The 19,821-nt window shown below is 44.8% G+C and overlaps 2 protein-coding genes across 8 annotated transcripts; one reads left to right on the top strand and one right to left on the bottom strand.

The window, feature by feature from the left end:
- The first annotated feature begins 1,069 nt into the window (after positions 1-1,069).
- On the top strand, positions 1,070-2,084 carry LOC100281824 (uncharacterized). The gene is made up of 2 exons (NM_001368105.1): positions 1,070-1,418; positions 1,513-2,084. The coding sequence occupies exons 1-2, from the start codon at positions 1,163-1,165 to the stop codon at positions 1,941-1,943; spliced, it is 687 nt and encodes a 228-aa protein (NP_001355034.1). The 5' UTR covers positions 1,070-1,162; the 3' UTR covers positions 1,944-2,084.
- Positions 2,085-16,097: 14,013 nt separating this feature from the next.
- LOC103652906 (uncharacterized) lies at positions 16,098-18,402 on the bottom strand. Of its 7 annotated transcripts, none has more exons than XM_008679898.3 (4): positions 18,159-18,387; positions 17,842-17,876; positions 17,503-17,665; positions 16,098-16,574 (listed from the first exon to the last, which is right to left on the bottom strand). In XM_008679898.3, the coding sequence occupies exons 1-4, from the start codon at positions 18,186-18,188 to the stop codon at positions 16,410-16,412; spliced, it is 393 nt and encodes a 130-aa protein (XP_008678120.1). In that variant the 5' UTR covers positions 18,189-18,387; the 3' UTR covers positions 16,098-16,409. The 7 variants fall into 7 exon arrangements, 6 of the variants coding, with proteins under 6 accessions (XP_008678120.1, XP_008678118.1, XP_020408069.1 ...); XM_008679896.3 differs by having other exon boundaries at positions 18,116-18,376; XR_002269016.3 differs by lacking the exon at positions 16,098-16,574 and adding an exon at positions 16,932-17,405 and having other exon boundaries at positions 18,116-18,402.
- Positions 18,403-19,821: the final 1,419 nt, after the last annotated feature.

Here is a 19,821-nt window from a genome sequence, read left to right as displayed (position 1 = left end):
TGGAGGTGGAGGTGGAGGTGGAGGTGGAGAAGCGCTGAGAGCCACCTTCCATGGCTTTCTGCTGCCTCAGCTGTAAAATATGTACAGTAATTTGTTAAAGATCCTGACGAACCGTCCACGGATGGGACGACCACCAAAAAAATAGAGGTGCATCCATCAGCCACATGTTTAGGCCCATTTTAGAATAAAGAAAATTTTACTAGATCCTGCATTTTCTTGTGTTTTTAAACTAATTTCTATAGATTTTCTATATCGTTATAAAATTCATGTGTTCCCTAGAAGCTGTTAGGCGTGGCTATATATAGCCAATAAGCATGAGGCCTGCGAGCCCGGCACGAAGCCCGCTGTTTGGGCCCGGTTCTATGTGGATCCAGGTCAGCCCGGAACGAATAAGCAGCCCGGGTTCGGACAGAAAATTAGGCATGGTGGGCTAGTCCGGCATGGTTGGTTTACCTCTAAGCCCGTTAAACCCTGCACTAAAACGTGCCCGCTTTTCTGTCCGTTTAGACCCGCCCTGGGTCGGGCTCTGACAAAAAATCGAGCATGCGGACTTAGACGGTCCGACCCGATTTTCTAGCCGCGCTTGGCAGGCCAGGCTCAAAACGGGCCGGGCTTCACTGGACCCGGGTCGGGCGACCCGTTTGGCCATCTCTAGTCGTGGCGCGTGGGACATATAAATCAGTCGTCGTGGATCGATATATGCCCTGCTTGTGCATTCATATTGAATAATAAAACTCAAGCACCCTTTAGACTGGAGGACATAAAACTATAGATGATATGATTTAATCCTATTTTAGAGTATAGTTTAAAATATGTGATAAGATATGGGATCGGTGGAGATAGGCCTACGAAGACACGTTAATTAATTGTCTTATGTTTGTAGCACGTACAAAGAGTTCAGAGCCTGCCCTTATTTCAGTTATTTACATTAAGTGGATGATCAATTTCACTCTTTTAATATAACCAACCTGTTTAAAATCAAAGGTCCAAACCATTTACTTGTTTCTCCGGTTCTCCCACACGTCCCCCAGCCCTATAAAAAGCAAGAGGCGGGTAGGTTAGGTTGCTCAGACGCGGCTAGGAGCAGCTGCTGGGCAGCTATCCAGCGGGCCACTGAGTTTACCTTACTCTTACTCTTACATACTAAGATCGCTACCAGAGCATGGCGGGAACTTCGTCGTGGTCGTCGTCTTCATCCTGCGCGTCGTCGTTCGGGTCGCCCGACCACGACGTCGTCTGCGTCACCGAGCCGGACTCTGTGGGCGCCGCAGCCGTCGCCGTCGCCGACGCCGAGGGAAGCGTCAAGTTCCTGTGCAGCTACGGCGGCAGGATCCTGCCCCGCCGCACCGACGGCACGCTGCGCTACGTCGGCGGCGACAACCGGGTCCTCTCCGTCGACCGTCCCATCCGGTTTTACGGTAGTACATATATTTGTGCCGGCGAATCGACACGAGTCCACTGAACAATCCTTTGATTTCTCTGACTTCAGTTGCCGTTTATTTCTGTCGGCAGTGTTGCAGCGGAAGCTGAGGGAATTGTGCGGCGGCTGGGAAGCGCACCTGCGGTGTCAGCTACCGACGGAGGACCTGGACGCGCTCATCTCCGTCACCTGCGACGACGACCTCGCCAAGCTGCTCGAGGAGTACGACGAGGCTAGCAAGGACCGCCTCCAGTCGCTCAAGATCCGGGCGTTCCTGTTCCCGACTAGGACGCCGGCGCCGTCCATACTACAGCGTAGGAGCCCGCCGTCGATTGCTCACCTCCACTGGCAAAACACTTCCCCGCCGGCCGCAGCCGGCGTCTCGCTGACGTGCGCGCCGCGGTGGTGGGCAGCGCCCCAGGCCTCTCGCCAGGCGCAGGCGCCCCAGGCGCAGAACTACGACCGACACAGCCTCGGTGAGGAGCGGCCGCGCCTGTACTATTCATATATGCCACGGACATAATTAGATCAGATTTATCATTAGACCCTGACCAAATATGGTCCAAAATTTTGTTGAAGTTTTAATAGACCTACATGAACAACTTATTGTAACATATATATACGGAGTAATATAAAAAAATGGGCGCTTACAGTTGAGTTAAAATTATAATTCAGGCACGCTATAGTATTCCTGTTTAATGTTCATCTGAACTTTAGATCTTGACCCCCCGCCACCCTACCAACCTCGTGTGCCCCACTCATTGTCACGTTTGTGGTTGTGATTTTAGCCGATCTCGTTTTATTTTTTTTAAACCCTAACAAAACCTCAATTACGTTCGTATTTTCATATCTATGGTTGATTCACAATTTGATTGAGCTCAAAATTTGTGAAAACTTAAGAAACATATCTGTACAGGTGTGTAAATTTTCATCTCAATCGGAATTCCTTTGGTTCGGTTTTGCATCTTCCTCAGACAGCCCCACGAGTCCTTCAGATAGCCAACCACAATCAAGAATATGTCATCTTCCTCAATGGCAAGGAAGTGAGATGGAAAATTTCCAAGCTAGAGATAGAAACTAATTCAACAATAGGAGTTGAGTACTTTGTAGCTTCAGAAGATGCAAAGAACGTTATATGGATTAGAAAGTTTGTTTCTGAGTTGGGTGACTGTGATCCCTAGTTGCTCTAGTTCGATAGACCTCTATTGTGACAATAATGGTGCTACAACACAAGCAAAGGAGACAAGGTTGCACCAAAACTCCAATTGTGCAATGTGCTGCTATCACCTCATTCGAGAGATCTATACAAGTATCTTTATGTTCTAACCCCTTAAGTATGCAGTCTTATAGGTTTGTGCAACCAATGACCATGACCTAAAAACAGTTTCTAGTCGCAATAATTAGCATTAGCCTCTAGCAAGACATACTAACTCACAAAAGTTCTCAAAAACATATTTTTCATAACCTATGACACTCAATAATACAATGTCTTTCTGTCATGCGACATCTAGCCAAGTACAAGGCAAGTCAAGTTCAACCCTTGTCAACTCGATCATATCTTGCTCTGTGTAGAACTAATTTCATCTACTAACCACTAGTCAAGGCATCGCCATGAACTTATATTTTTATCACATCAAGAGGCCTTAGAGGAGTCTCTCCCTAAAGGAGGGACATATTCCATCTTGACTCGACACACCTTATGACTTTTTTGGAACATATTTGAAAACTACTCTTATAACTACCTAGTTATGGAGTAGCGTTTGGTAGCTACAATTACAAAGTATCTCTTACACAATCTGAGACTTCACGCTAACCTCAAGTCTAAGGAAAGAATCATGCATGCCATATCGAGACAAATCAATAGCACCATATTCGTGGCATCTCATAATAGTCGATCTGGCATTGTTTTCCCAATACATGTATATATTGTTGGTTTGATATCCAATATCGCTACAATCCATGAAACATGATAATTCACCCAACACATGTTCCAACTTATCTCCACATCACATTACCACATGACCGATAGAAGTTGGGGATCTCATTTAGTACGTCTTCAATTCAAATTTTGGAGTTTCACTAACAAATCATAAAATCATTAATTGCATATAATGTAAACATTGTAGAACATATCACTACTTAAACATGTAAATCATAAATGTTAACATGATGTCATCATCTAATGAGAAGAATTAAGGTACACATTGTCATAAGCCTCACACTAGAGTTAATCATGCCAGCATTTCATGCCCATTGCTCCTGTGTTTGCCTCATGCTTTGCTAGTGGTAGTGGTTTTGTCAATGGATATAACTTGTTTAGGTCAGTGTGCACCTTGCATATCTTCACATCTCCTCAACTAACGTTAACTCAAGTGTAAGTGCGAGACTGTTGCCACTACCGGAATCTGGCTCTTTGCCGAGTGCTATTTATCTGGCACTCGACAAAACTCACTTTGCTGAGTGCCACACTTGGCACAATAAAGCACTCGGTCAAGAGCGATTTTGCCGAGAGAGCCGAACACTTGGCATAAAACGGCTCTCGGCAAAGAGCCCTTCGTCGAGAGCCTAGCTCTCAGCAAAAACGGGCTCTCGGCAAAGCATCGTTAACTGCCAACTGCAGCTGACGTCCGTTAACTTTGTCGAGTGTCCTAGGGAGACACTCGGCAAAGAGAACACACCTGAGAACCGATACAGCCTCTTTATCGAGTGTTGTAGTCCTGGCACTCGGCAAAGAAGCTCCCTTTGCCGAGTGCCGGCCAGCACGCTCGATAACAAGACTTGCAAAGGGGCCCATTGGTGTTCCCTTTGCCGAGTGCCAGGAAGGCAAGCACTCGACAAAGGCTCCCTCTTTACAGAGTGTCAGTTTGTGGCTCTCGACATAGATGCTGTCGTGGGGCCCATTGGAGTTTTCATTGTCGAGTGTCGTGTCGGTAGGCATTCGGCAAAGTCTTTGTTACCGTCGCTTGTCGACATCACGATGAATTTTCTTTGACGAGCACCAAGTGACACTCGGTAAAGACTTTCAAGTGTCCGACAAAAAACACTCAGTAAAGAGGCTATTGTCGATGTACAATTCACTGAGTCCTCTTTGCCGAGAGTCACACTCGGTAAAGAGTTTGCCGAGTGTTTTCTGAACTTTATCGAGTGTATGTGGCACTCGATAAAGTAGTATATATGTTCTGGTAATGTGCATATATGCCATAGAGATAACCAGATTAGATCTACTATTTGACTCTAACGAAACATGGTCACGAGGCTTTTAGAGTCATAATGGGCCACAAGTTTCGTTAGTGTATGAATAACGTCTATATAAGAAGGGGAGAGAGCATTTAGGCTTACTGAGAAGTAATCTCGCTGCCTTGCTACACTAACTTGCGCTGTACCTTCTCCACCTCGCTCCCAAATCGAGCTGCTAGTGTATACTAGTACGCTAGTACATAGAAGCTTTATAGTAACGATTTTAGAGCTATTTTTAGCTGCGTTTCAGTACTGACAGCATAGAGGCCAGTGTATACTAGTATAGAGAATCTCAATAGTAACAATTCTAGAGCTCTTTTTTACTACTGATATCTAAGCTGTGTTCGTGCACCAAATACATCAAATGCTATAGTGGTACTTCTGAGTTGTGTACTATGACTATCTTAGGTGTCCTTAGTAGATATGATAAAATAGGGGGACGCGGACTATAGACAATATTGTTTGACACTATTTATAGAATGAAGTTTGAAATAGGGGATAATAAGATAGAGGATGAGATAGGAGACCTGCTGAAGATAGCTTTATATGTCTATTTATTGGCGTCGATTATGTCGACTATGTATGCAATTGCTAAGCTGTGCTTCGTGATGAAAAGTTATAATATATGGTTATCTATATCTAATCGATATTGTTTTGTAACACACTGACGCCTTGTTAACGGCATCATGCATGGCGTGCAAATGGACGTGCAAAGCACTGTTTTACGCTATAGATTGTACTGTTTGCAAAGTGTAGTTTGAAATAGAGGTGTGATAGGAAGTGGAATAGGAAGTCTACCGGAGATAGTCTTAGAGCAATAGTGGACTCTAAATTCTACACTATAAAATTTAAAGATTGGATCGTAGCAACATTCGTAGGACTTTATTTTTAGTTATTTTTTAACTAAAATTAATTAATGGCTCAAAATAATGATAAAGAAGTATTTGAGTTGTGATTCATTATACTTGCACGGGTAATAACGTGACATGAGCACAGCTCCTCTCGACAACAGATCGGAGTACGGAGTGTACTACATTATACGTATATACGGGGCATGCGTCAGGTGTGCACGGTGCACCCAACGTCTGACATGTACGTACCATGTCTTATCATCCAGTACTGTAGTACAAATAGATCGGTTTGTTAATTTTTTCGGCAGGATGAAAATGTTATATATATATATGGGAGGATAGGTACGTGGAACCTACACAAAAGGCAATGGCGATAAGGCTCCTATATATCCTAGCTAGAGTGGAACACACGCAGCAGCACAGCTTGTTGTAGGATATGACGGAAGCGTTGCGTGGTTGCATTGTCCTTTTCGACGATTCAACTTGTGCTGTCGTCGACCACCATTCCAATCTGTGTCGCCGAGCGTCGTGTGGTTAGACGGGCACGGCGGCGGTGGACCATGTGGCTAACTAAGGTCTACGTGCCTCTTCATGTCATCCAGGCAAATCCAGATTCCGAGAAACATGTTGTGCGGTTCCGGCCGTCCTAGTTTGCCACGTGACACCCGTGTGTGTGGCGTCGCGCGCCGAAGCTGTGTGGCGGCAAAATTGATCTCCTTGCGTGCTATGTTTTCTATATATATTTATGCTTCAACCAGTTAAAAACGAACGTCAACACCATCCATACAATTTCCCTTGGTCCTGGAACTCAGCACTCAGCGTTCGTGCTCGTCAACTTAACATAGAGATCTAGGTGCTATTGTCTTGCTTAGGAATCATATAAAGCTAAGGGTCATAGTCAGATTTGCGCATGCATTATTATAGTTTCTATATATCATATAGATGCCGTTCTGTTCACAAAATGTAACTTAGGTAGTGTTTGGTTGAAGAGTCAAGTAGAACAGAGCCGTTCTGTCCCGGTTTTGTTGTTGTTTGGTTATAAAGTAACTAGAACGGAATGACTCCAATTAGGGAATATTCTCCTCAGATCCGGAACCATCCCGCTCCAAAAAATCAACCGGACGGAGCCGCTCTGTTCCCAGCCCGCTCGCACAGTCACACTCCGTTCCGTTCACTCTGCAACCAAACAAAAAACAGAGCCGCTCCGTTCCAAATTACCAAACACAGAACAGAGCGGCTCCGTTCCTAAAATCAGGGATGGAACGACTCCATTCTACTTGGCTCCTCAACCAAGTCGGTAACATGTTTGAATAAGTCGGTTCCATTTCTAGTGTGGTATCGATTACGGTTAGACTTAAACAAACATAATTTAATGTTATGAGTTACCCATTACGTTACCAATATGTGAACCAAACGGTACCATAGTTAGATTTTATTTCAATAAAACACAAAATTATGTGTTCTATTGGGTTAGGTGGGTATAGAGATGGCCAAACGGGCCGCCCGGCCCATTTTCGGCCCGAGCCCGGTGAAGCCCGGCCCGTTTTGGTCCCGGCCCACCAGACACGGTTAGAAAACCGAACCGGGCCGTCTAATCCCGCGGGCTCGATTTTCTATCCGAGCCCGGCCCGCAGCGGCCTAAACGGACCGGGGCGACCCGTTTAGCATGAAAAAAGCAGGCCGAAAAGCGGGCTAAGTGGGCCGAAAAGCACGTTTTAGTGCAAAAAAGCGGGCTTAGAGGTAAACGGGCCGTGTCGGGCTAGCCTACCGTGCCTAGTTTCCGGTCCGAGTCTGACCCGCTTATTCGTGCCGGGCCGGCCCGGGCCCCCATAGAACCGGGTCGTGCCGGGATCGGACCGGGCCCAAACAGCGGGCTTCGCGTGCCGAGCTCGCGGGCCTCGCGCTTATTGGCCATCTATAGGTGAGTGTGAATATGGAGCCAACAACCAAGGTTCAAAACTTTACGTACGTGTGCACAATTTTATCTTATTTTTTCACGGAGTGGGAAGGGGAAAGAACGACGAAACTTATGCTTTATATAGCAGATAAATAAAATATAAAAGGGATAAATATACTGACAGAATTTATACTACATAACAGTACCAACTTGCGATGGCCGCCGCGACTTCATACGAACTTTGATTGTGGCGTTCGTCAAGTACTTCACGAAAGGCTGGGCTTATCAGTTCTACTATATTTTCAAATAGATCTGGGCCTTACGTCCATATCAGATTCTAGTCTGGCGCAATCATCTTTTACCTATAGAGACCTTTTTCGATCTATGGTGCTAATGACCCACTATTTTTTACCCAATGGGTGATGTATCAAGATGAGTAGTCCACTAAAGATACATGCATCCTGGGGTTGGAGCATTCATGACACCAACACCCCTTTGGTCATTTTCCCATGTTACTAATACCCTTGGCCACTGCCGGGAAGACTCGAGTTCTGTTTCGAGTTGTATAAATCATCTGCCTTATTGTATCCAGAACCTCACCATAGTTAAATTCCTCTATTTCAAAACATCAATTCCATTCCATATGACAATTACGGGGCGTTTGGATCCCTTCGTTTTCGAGGAATTGGAATTCACTCGATAAAGTTACTTTATTTAGTTTGGAATTTGACATTTCACCACTTTCTAAAGTTCAGATATTAATCTATCTCAAATTCATGGGGCGGGGATGGGAAATGGTTTTATACAGTAGTAGAATTTGTTTCTACTCTGTAACTTACATGACACTCTTCGTCTCACTCCTCTGTAGTAAAAATATAGCGTATAAATATCTCCGACATCTTGCTAATAATAATATATAAATATATTTTGTATAAAACTGAATTAGCTTAATTGATATATGCCTAAATTATTATTATTAAATTCAATTCTAATGATCCAAACGGGGCGTTAGTGTTTGTTTTCTTGTTCTTGCTATTTCTTCAGTTACTTGCAGGGCAAGACTGCCCTCATGGCCGGTGGTCACGCTCCACAACAACCATTATTGGAGATAGTGTATTGGTTGCTAATGTACAACATCCATGGATAGTTGTTGTTAGACTGAGAACTTCATCTCCATCCATCAATCAAGTTAGCCTCTTCTCTCATTGAAAGATCAGCAATACCCCCACTTGAGTTCTCATTTGTAATACCTAACTTTTTGGCAAAATAAAAAGAGTTCTTTGAGTATGTGTAACTTCTGGTTACTTAATTCCATATTTAAATGTGATATTTGTTTCAACATAAATCAAGAATAATTACTAAAATAAGAATGAACCTTGCATTCATGCTGAGATTTCTTTTTTGTTTGTGCATCTAAATCAAAGATGGAAATTCAAACTCAGCATTGAACATGGAAATTCAAATTAGAAATTCAAAAGGAAACAGAAACATAAAGGAAAGGAAAAGGACTAAGTGGGCCAATTTGTTTTCTTGGGCCCAATATCCCTCCCGCGCGCTCGCTGCTAGCAGCCCATCATGAGTGGCTCGGTGGCTGACAGGTAGGGCCTAGTAGTCATCATCTTCCCTTAATAACATGCCATGCCACTGTGGACCACTAACCCATGGGTCCGGATCATCGGATCCTTGTTCCTCAATCCACGCGGGCGACTCAGGATCGGGAATTGGCAGTCGCCCGTCTCCGTGGTTGACACCCTCGGTCTCGCACACGAGTACCATCCATCCACCATCCTGGTTAGTCGCTGATCTGTTGAGCACAGAAAATAGTGTTAGACTGAAACTAATTACTACTTATTTCATTCTTTTTTATTTGTAACATTTTAGGTTAAAAATGAACTAGGCGAAAAATATTCGAACGGAAGTACTTTCTACAAGCTCAGCAATTTCTTACAGTGTAGGAGAGCACGCGATGTAAATTTGCTAAAAGAACTCCATTTGTTTTCAGCCAATGAAGTATCTCAACGGATTGCGAGCTCATCTGTTGGCGCAAATATTATACTCTATCTCACAACAAATTAAGGCTATGTTTGGTTCGTTGTTTAACTTGCCATATTTTGTCTAACTTTTGTATTTAAGGTTAGTTTTTCGATTTGAACGACTAACCTTAGATAAAGTGTGACACACTCTACCTTGTCATCGACACTTTGTCGTGCACATCGTGCCCTGACGCACTGTTAGGTCGCTGCCTAACGGTTACAGTGACACTTTTGTCCTGCACATTGGTAAGAACATCGAACGATCTCTTCACCTCTAAACAGCAATATTAAAAGTCTAATGCAGCGGTGATAGTTGTCTTACTAAGTCATCACATCACATGTTTAAACCAACCTCAACTTGGCTCAGTTTATTCTTTTTCTAAAGTATTGGATCTACCCTTTTAATAAAAATAGATGTACAATAGGCCCGAAGCCCGAAAGCACGGCGCGAAGCATGATTTTTTAGGCCAGTACCAGCCCGGCTCAGCCCACTTTAAACGGGTTCGAGCTGGCTCGAGATGGATAAACGGGCTAGATCCGGACAGAGATCTAGGCCCGGCGAGTGTCTAACCCGTTTGGCGCGCATTTTTACATTAAACCGTGATTTTGGACCCGTTTTCCATGCTAACTGGCATGTCCCGGCCTGTTTAAGCCCTAGCGTGCAGGACCCAACAAGAACACCGATCGGTTTTCTAACTGTGTCTGCCGGGCCGGGCGGCCCGTTTGTACATCACTAGAGAACATTGTGTTATTACAAATGTGTATTTGATTCTTGTTTTCATGTTCCACTCAGACGTGTACACTTCTGTGTGTCGGCATTGCCGAGGATCATAGCTTGTTTGGGAACACGGTATTTTTTAGTTCCAAGATAATACCGAAGTATTTTAGAACAAAAGGCGTTCGGGGGCACATACAATAACTCTATATTTTAAACCATGGTTTTGCCAATACCATAATATTTTTGGGGTAAAAAAATTTTAGTCTAGACCAAAGTTTTTTACTTGCGCGCAGCTACAGTCTTATTTTCTCCAACACTACAACTAAAATACTATATCTCCAAACAGATATTAAATTGGACTGATGTAAAATATAACATATTTATGTCATGACATACTTAAACCGTGGTATTATAAATTGTGGTTTTATGAAACAAAGTTGTCAAACAGGCTCTCAGATTGCGCGCTAGGACACCAGGAGTGAAGGACCGCCCTCTCCTCTACAGGGTTTGTTCAGCTGGTACCACGCATCGGCGGTGGAGACTCGTAGTAGGGAGGCCGCGCGCGCGGCGGCATGGATCCCCGCCACTGTGTCAGCGAACTCGACGTCCGGTGACCACTGTCGGACAGGAAGAAGGGAGCGGAAGAAGAACAGAGGAACAAGAATTGGGGAATTATGATTCTGGTAAATTTCTTCTCCCCTTTCTCTGTCAACAACACCAGTATTTATGTCTCTATTACAATACGGCCCATGGCCACAGCCCACTGCTATTTCTTACTGGACCCACTCAGCTCCAGACACACGCTGCTTCGGCCTTCTATCACGCCGGCCCAGCCTCCGAACGCCGTCTACTTCTTGACTCAGCCCCTCACTGTCCTTGTCTTGCATCTTCCTGGCTGATGTCCTGACATTGTCCTCCCCTTGAACTGTCGCTTGTCCCCAAGCGGCTGCTTCTGGAAATCGGTCCCGTAAATCCTCTTCATCCTCCCATGTGGCTAATGCTGCATCACTGTTGGACCATTGGATCAGCACTTGTTGAACAGATTTACCTCCCCTGACCACCACTCTGCGATCAATTGCCTGCAATGGCACCTGAAGATGTTCCAAATCATTTGGTAAGACTACACCGACCAGTCGATCACCCACAGAGCGCTTGAGTTGGGAGACATGAACCACTGGGTGAATAGTTGAAGTAGATGGTAACTGTAGCTTATAAGCTACTTTGCCAACTCGTTGAAGCACCATGTATGGTCCGAAGAACTTGAAACTTAGCTTGTGATTGGCACGACGAGCCACAGATGACTGCACATAGGGTTGTAGCTTGAGATATACCATGTCACCTTCTTTGAATTCTCTTTTTGTACGTCCTTTGTCGGCCTGTGCTTTCATCCGTTGTTGAGCCCTCAACAAATTCTGCCAGATCAGCTTGACCATCAGCTCCCGTTGTTGCAACCAAGTCTGAAGATCCAACTGAGTTGATGCATCTGATATGTCCAGGCCTAGATTCCTAGGGGAACGTCCATACAACACCTCAAATGGAGATCGCCCAAGGGAAGAATGACAACTGGTGTTATACCAGTATCCTGCCACTGATAACCATGACGACCACTTGGATGGGCAAGCGTGAACGAAGCTGCGTAAGAAAGTTTCCAAACACTGGTTGACCCGCTCAGTTTGCCCGTCGGTCTGTGGATGATACGAGGAACTCATCTTCAATGATGTACCAGCCAATCTGAACAGCTCATGCCACAGCCGACTGGTAAATATGCGATCACGATCGGACACAATGGCAAGAGGAAGGCCATGGAGCTTATAGATCGAATCAAGAAATAGTTGAGCCACTTTCAATGCTGAATAAGGATGGAGCAAAGGTATAAAATGAGCATATTTAGAAAAGGTGACCACTATCACCAAAATGGTGTTTGCATTTGCAGATCGTGGAAGACCTTCAACAAAGTCCATACTTATCACATCCCAAGCTTGGTCTGGTACCGGCAATGGTTGTAACAGACCCGGATATTAACTGCAATCAGACTTAGATTGCTGGCAAATAGAGCAAGAAGCCACATAATCCTTTATTGAATTCTTCATTGATGACCAATAAAAGAGTTGTTTGATCCAGCGATATGTCACAGGAAATCCGGAATGGCCTCCTATTGGACTGTCGTACATGGCTGACATAATCTGAAGCTGGAGACTTGTATCATTACCAATCCATACTCTTCCCTTGTACCGAATAAGTCTTGTCTTCAATGTATAATGTCCTGAAGTGTCTGGACTTACTGCCAGAGCAGTTAATAGCTTCTGAGCTTGTTCATCCCTGCTATAACTGTCCAAGACTTGCAGCAACCAGTCGGGAGTAGCTGAAGAAATACTAAAGAGTTCAGACATCGGGCGTCGAGACAATGCATCTGCAGCTGTATTGTCAGACCCCTTTCCGATACACCACCTTATATTGAAGACCCAACAGCTTGGAAAACACATGTTGTTGCCATGGTGTTGTCAATTTCTGCTCAGTGAGGTGTGATAAACTTCGATGGTCGGAATAAATGACAAATTCTGAGGTCTGAAGATATTGGCGCCATTTTTCTACTGCTAGCAGAATTGCAAGATACTCCTTTTCATATGTTGAGAGTCCTTGATTTTTGACGCCCAAGGCTTTGCTCACATAGGCTAAAGGGTGATTATCTTGCAGTAGCACTGCCCCAATGCCTTTACTCGAAGCATCTGTTTCAATGGCAAAGGGTTTATCAAAATTTGGAAGTGCTAGGACAGGAGCTGAAGTAAGTGCGTGTTTCAGTGATTGGAAAGTTGTGTCATGCACTTGTGTCCACACAAACACTACTGCCTTTTTCAATAAATCAGTTAGTGGACGAGCAATGACCCCAAAGTTCTTAACAAATTTCCTGTAATACCCTGCCAAGCCCAAGAATCCTCTAAGCTCCTTGCAATTCACAGGTACCGGCCAAGAAGAAACCGCTTCTATTTTTGTTGGATCGGTAGCCACGCCATGCTTACTGATAACATGACCAAGATATGCGATCTGTTGCTTGGCAAAAGCACACTTTGAAAGCTTGATAAACCATTGTTCTGTATATAATATGTGAAGAACTTGTGCCACATGCTGCATATGATCTTCCCGAGTTTTACTGTATATCAATATGTCGTCAAAAAATACCAGGACACATTTCCTTAGTAATGGAGCCAGAGTAGAATTCATAGCACATTGAAACGTGGTAGGAGCACCTGACAATCCAAAAGGCATAACCTTAAATTCAAAATGCCCATGATGGGTTTGGAAAGCAGTCTTATGTTGGTCCTCTGGATGCATGCGAATCTGATGAAATCCAGCTCTCAAATCTAGAGTAGAAAACCATGCTGCTCCATGTAATTCATCCAAGAACTCATCAATAATAGGTACATGATATTTTGTCTTGATTGTCAAGGCATTCAAATGTCGATAGTCAACACAAAATCTATATGTGTTGTCCTTATTCTTCACCAATATGACAGAAGATGCAAACTCACTATGACTGTGTTGGATAGTTCCAGCTTGCAACATGTCTGTAACTTGGGCTTCAATCTCATTTTTAAGAGCAGGAGCATACCTATAAGGTCTCATCTGGACTAGTCTAGCTCCAGGAATTAAAGGAATTTGGTGGTCCCCTTCCCTGACAGGAGGCATACCCTTTGGTTCTTCAAAAACTGTAGGGTATTGAAACAGAACAGCTGTAATATCATCTGGCAACTCATCCAAAACTGTTTGTTCTTTGTCAGACGGATCCTATAGACTGCACACTTGAACCACAGCTGTCTGCATTACAGAGGACTTAATGCCATGTAAGGTAACCGTTGAATTCTTAAGAGGAATAGCCAGCCACTTCTGGGACCAATGAATCAACATAGGATTGTGCTTCTCTAACCAATCCATTCCAATAATCAGATCATAATTGGATAATTGTAACACTTTTAGTGTGGAAGAAAATGAAACACCACTGATAGACCAATCAGCATTCACTAACTGATGATGGCATGAAAGATGTGACCCATTTGCCACTTGCACTTGTAAGGGACTGTCTATAGAAGTAACTCCTGGCAAATTGGCACCCACAGCATCACTAATGAAGGAATGGGAACTACCTGAGTCAAGCAAAGCAAGAATATCCATGCCAGCTATATGTCCCACAAATTTCATGATGCGAGGAGCTTCAAACCCACTGAGCGCTGCCTATGACAGAGTTAACTCATTTATTTCATACTCATCTTCATCCATTGGTGCAGTAGTGTCAGGTTCAGTAGCAGCCACTTGTGCCATCTGCACGCGAATACTGCAATCCGCACTTGTAACAGAGACCCTTAGCTTTTCGATAAGCATACAGAGAAGCGATCCTGTCATCTGTAGATGAAGAAACCCTGGTCCCTGAAGGTTTCTCATCCACCTTTATTGGACCCTGTTGTCTTGTTTCCTTGGAAACTAGCTGTTGATAAGCAGGTTGACGAGCTGAAGACTTGGCAGCTCCTGAAACTTCATGCCATCAATAGTCTTTCTTCCTCAACATAAGACCTGCCTCCTCCTGTAATTGAGCAATAACAGCAGCAGTATCGAAGTCTTGTGGCCTTTGAAGCATTACAACAGCTTTAATGTCGTCTCTAAGACCATCCACAAATTTTAATGTATAGTATAAAGGATCAGACATGGTTTGGTAAGCATTTAACTTGTCAATCAATTGAGAGAATTCCTCCACATAAGTAGCTACTGTCCCCGTTTGTCTGATCTGGAATAACTGTCTAAGGAGCCCTTGATATTGGTCCTTGCCAAATCGTTCCTGAATTAGGCGCCCAAATTCCCCCCAAGACATTTGAACCAACTTATACTCAATCGATTGTAGCCATCTAGCTGCTGGTCCCACAAATTGCATAGAAGCAACCTTGATCCACATACAGGGGTCCACCGAATACATAAGGAAGTAGTCCTCACATCTAGTTTGCCACAGCTTGGGATTCTCACCATCAAATGATGGAAAATGGAGTTTCGGTAGGTTCCCTAAATTCCTGGCAAAATTAGGTTCCTGAACACTACCCCCCATAGCATCAGATGTATATGGATGGTTATCCCAACTCGTCCGGTTTTGCCTAGTATCATGAGTTTGGGGAATGTAGGGAGAATGCATACCATTGTTCGGGAGATGGATTGGAATTTGGGAATTCTCAATTCCATACTCCCGAGGTTGACAAGCATTGCGGTGGCCGTTGGCCCAGTCGGAGTTGTGTGCGGTCGTAGAAGGACGCTCCGCCACAGGTACGTACGCTCCCAGGAGGCTCGGACGTGCTTGATGTTCTCCAGCAATGCCGCCCTCCAGGAGCTGAGTGAGACGGGCGAGCTCTGACCGCATGGTGTCGACTGAAGACCTGACGGAGTCAATGGAACCCTCGATGTGTGGTCGCCATGCCTCAAACACGGAAGACACGTTTTCCAGCACCGCCACGCGAGTGGAAGTAGTTGCCATCAATTCCTGGACACGATACGCTTGGTCTTGCTGGAATTCCGCCATCTGTCCGTCCAAGCGTTCCCCAATACGCGCGTCAGTTCTTCGTCGTTGAGCCTCCCTTGAAGATTGGCGATGTTGGCTGCGTTCTGATCGACCACCTTCTCGATGCTGCTCCACCGCTGATCCTGGTGTTCGAAGCGGTCGCACAGTTGCTGCAGAAGCTTCGATTGGGTCGCCATCGTCCTGGATTGGACATCAATCGCCTTGGACTGTGCCTCCAGCGCCGCCGCCACCCCGGGATCAGACGCGCCCGCCATTTTCGCGCGACGAGTGTAATACGCGGGCGTCGCCAGAGAATCGTCTGAATCTGATACCACTTGTCAGCAAACTGGACGTCCGGTGACCACTGTCGGACAGGAAGAAGGGAGCGGAAGAAGAACAGAGGAACAAGAATTGGGGAATTATGATTCTGTTAAATTTCTTCTCCCCTTCTCTGTCAACAACACCAGTATTTATGTCTCTATTACAATACGGCCCATGGCCACAGCCCACTGCTATTTCTTACTGGACCCACTCAGCTCCAGACACATACTGATTGGGCCTTCTATCACGCCGGCCTAGCCTCCGAACGCCGTCTGCTTCTTGACTCAGCCCCTCACTGTCCTTGTCTTGTATTTTCCTAGCTGATGTCCTGACACACTGCATGTCTGCGCTGTGGCTGGCGCCCCAGTACGTTCTCAAGGTGGCTTTGGTGAATTGAAAGGATCATGGGGCTCTCGGGCGCGTTCGGCGCCATCGCGCCGATCGAGTTATACTATGCAGTGCTCCCCAAGTCCATGGGCGCGCAGTTTCGTGCTGGCGCTGCTCTTTTTTCTTCCGAGGTGGCGTTGAGCCGTTGATCGTCAAGCTCGTGAACGCGGACGTGGTCACCTGTTAGGACTTGTTTGATTGCGTCTGAATTTAAATGAGACTGGAGAAGGATTAAATCAAAATTGAATAGAATATGATTTAATTCTTCTGTAGACACATCCGAACAAAGGATGGAGGAGCGCGTTGGATTTCTGCGACCTGGTACGAGTGTACAACTGCTACTATGGAGTATGGACAGTTCGCGGCTCTTTGGTGCCTCGGTCGACCTAGTCTACCTCGTCATTTGCGCTAATGTTTTCCACGAGTCGACACAAAACATGACACTTGAAGCTGGTGCTGACGGTGAAACCGAAGAGTTTCGAGGCTAGCGCATGCAATTCACATGTTGACTTTTGTGATCAATACGGTTCATAAATATTGAAAATAAGTAGACTTGTTGTTGTTAAGAAAGAACCAACTTTATGGCATCCGGATCAAAGATCCAACGCCAGAACTGAAGAACCGAAGCCGACTACGTTCAGTAGGGTGTACGTAGGGGCAGCAACACCAGATACTACACAAGTTACACACATTCTCTGCAGTACACGGCTATTTCTACATGCCACATGTGCATATATATAGTAAGCATATATGAAGGATCACGTCTCAATTCTCATATGTCATCTATGTACATAATATACATACTATTAATATGTTTTTTAAACAAACTTAACCTGCGGCTAGCTAGAACCTCCCACGCAAGTTGATAAAATCTTTCTTAGACCTCACCATCCATATAGCTAGCATGCAGATGCAACATCACTCCTCAATTCACATAAGTCATCAACCTTCTCATCAGGTAGACTGAGAAAACCCTTCTTAAACATCGACAAAACCATACTTTTTAGAGACCTGTGCTTCGGCGGAGTCGAACTTAGAACATAAGAAATAAGAAATGCTATTCGGACCATCTAACTAACTCAGCACATGTATTATTAATAAGTCTAACCTTCGTGTGGCACAAAGAAGCCAAGCAGCACAGTGAGTCAGTTGGGTATAAACTTGAAGCGAGGCTTGGAAAACGCCGGAGCCGGATCGTAGCGCCCATAATCATTTGTCGCCACCCCTGCAGCCGTCGCCGCTCCCTTTTCAGAAGAGGCAGTGGAATGCTCCTGAATTAAACAACGAAATGAACATGACGATGATTGTTCTCTTTTCGAAGAAGATCTAGCTCCTTTGAGTTTTGGAAGATCGTTCCCAGACTTCAAAATATGGATTCGTAGATCATTACAAGCTCTCAGGAAATTCCGTGACAGAACTTTGCTACTGTCCAGTCTAGTACGCATACCTTGTGATCCTTTTCATCCGCCAACTCCCTTCCTCCTGCAAAATCAAATTTCAGAATACTAATGAATCAAATCCGTCACTTTTGCATGCCTGACAAAAATCTACTACATACTTCCAATAGCACATGTTGAGTATATTTTGACAAGTTCCTGAGTTTTTTTCTCTCTTTACATATATACCTGCTCGTACAATTTGACGAAAAAAAACAAGAAATGTGTAGAAAATAAAGATAACAACAGATTGAACAGGGAAATCAATCTGCCTGCGGTGCATACCGATCGAGAGCGCAGGCAAAACAATAAGCAGAAGAACAAGTACCAAAACCCCGTGTGCTTTCCTGGAACCCATCTCGCTCCTTCTGCCCCCTCTAATCCTTCCGGTCCCTTGAACACTGCATCAGAACACTGTGTGTGCATATCCAGATGTATATATAGCTCGGGTGTGCTCCACTGTCGAATCATAGGGTTATTGGTCCGCCCGGATTGTCCATATATAATAACGGAAAGCAAAAGGTGAGGTGGAGATAATGCTGTGCACACTTTGCCTCCGTGGTTTCTGAGTCTGTGTGCAGTCAGTTGCTAGTGCGGTGCTAAAATGCTAGTCCCTCCAGGCTCCAGGTCTCCAGAAAAGCAAAAGGAACAATGCGTTAGTGGAGGGCCTGATTGCTCCGTGTCTTTAGGCTGGTGTATCCCTTCTTCATTCTCTACCGCTGGAGGAAGGGGCATGGAGGAGGCCACACATTCGCAAGCACCGTGGAAAAGGGTGAGCAAAAATGCGTGTGGTTCCAAGTCATTGAGCAGGGTCAATTTATTAGGTCATTCTCAATGCCTAATAAATATTATTAGTTAATATCAATGATTTCAATTCGTCCGACGTGATTAGTCGAGCTAGCCGGTTCTCCAGACGCCACCAGGGAGTCTGACCCGATCAGGGCGACTAATCGTTCGGTCATCCGATTAATCGTCGATTAAACACGATTAGTCGTCCGGTTTGGGTGGAACTGAAAGTCGCCTAAAGAGAGTGAATAGACGAAACCTGAAAATTAACACAAACTTTTTCTGAGGTTAGGGTTACAACAAAAATTAACGAAATCGGAGTGCGGAAGACAAGTTTTTCTTGCTGTGAGTCGCTAAATCAATGTGGATAACTTCTGAAGCCAACTCAAAATGATTGCAAGCAAGAGAACTAGAGAAAGAGGGGAGAGGAATAAATCAAATTGTAAAGGGTGATCAACACAAAAGACACAGCGATTTGTTTCCCGGGGTTCGACTCCGAAGAGTCCACTAAGGATGAGTCTCTTTCAACCCTTTCCCTCTCAAACAGTCACGGAGACCAATTGAGCTTGCTTCACTATCATAGAAACACTAAGTCAAGGATCTCTACATAAAGTATTCCGAGCTCTTACCTCGCTTTGCAATCAAGAGAAGAATGGGAGTGAGAATGCGAAAGCTCAAATCAAGAACACAAACAGATGCAACACTCAGTAGCACAAGCACTAAGTCTCACAAATCCATCGAACGCAAGCTTGTGTGGCTTTGGAGGCGTAGAAGTTATTGCACTTGATGTATATCACTTTGGTGTAGTTATTATGTCTTCAATATGCTGGTTGGGGGTATTTATAGCCACTAACAACTAAAATATCCATTGGAGAAAAGCTACAAAAACTGCACAATCTGGTGGTGCATCGGACCATGAACAGTGTCTGTTTGGTGTGCTATCAGACATGAACAGTGCGCTATCGAGTGACCTTTCGTGCGCCACCGGACATTCCGGTGCTCCCTTCTCCAAAATTCCTGAAGCTGGCATGTTCACTATAATTCACACTGGATGGTTTGGTGCGCCACCAGACAGTCTGGCGACCCCTTGGTACGTTGGCATGATTTTGACTGAGTCTGAGTCCTTGGACCGGACAGTCTGGTGTGCCATCGGACAGTCCGATAAACCTCCGATGGAATTGTCCAACAACCCAACTTTCCATCTT

The sequence above is a fragment of the Zea mays genome, chromosome 4, assembly GCF_902167145.1.
Source record: "Zea mays cultivar B73 chromosome 4, Zm-B73-REFERENCE-NAM-5.0, whole genome shotgun sequence".
Classification (NCBI taxonomy): Eukaryota; Viridiplantae; Streptophyta; class Magnoliopsida; order Poales; family Poaceae; genus Zea; species Zea mays.
The sequence above is the reverse complement of the archived record's forward strand: the minus strand, read 5'-3'. Positions and strand labels throughout refer to the sequence as shown.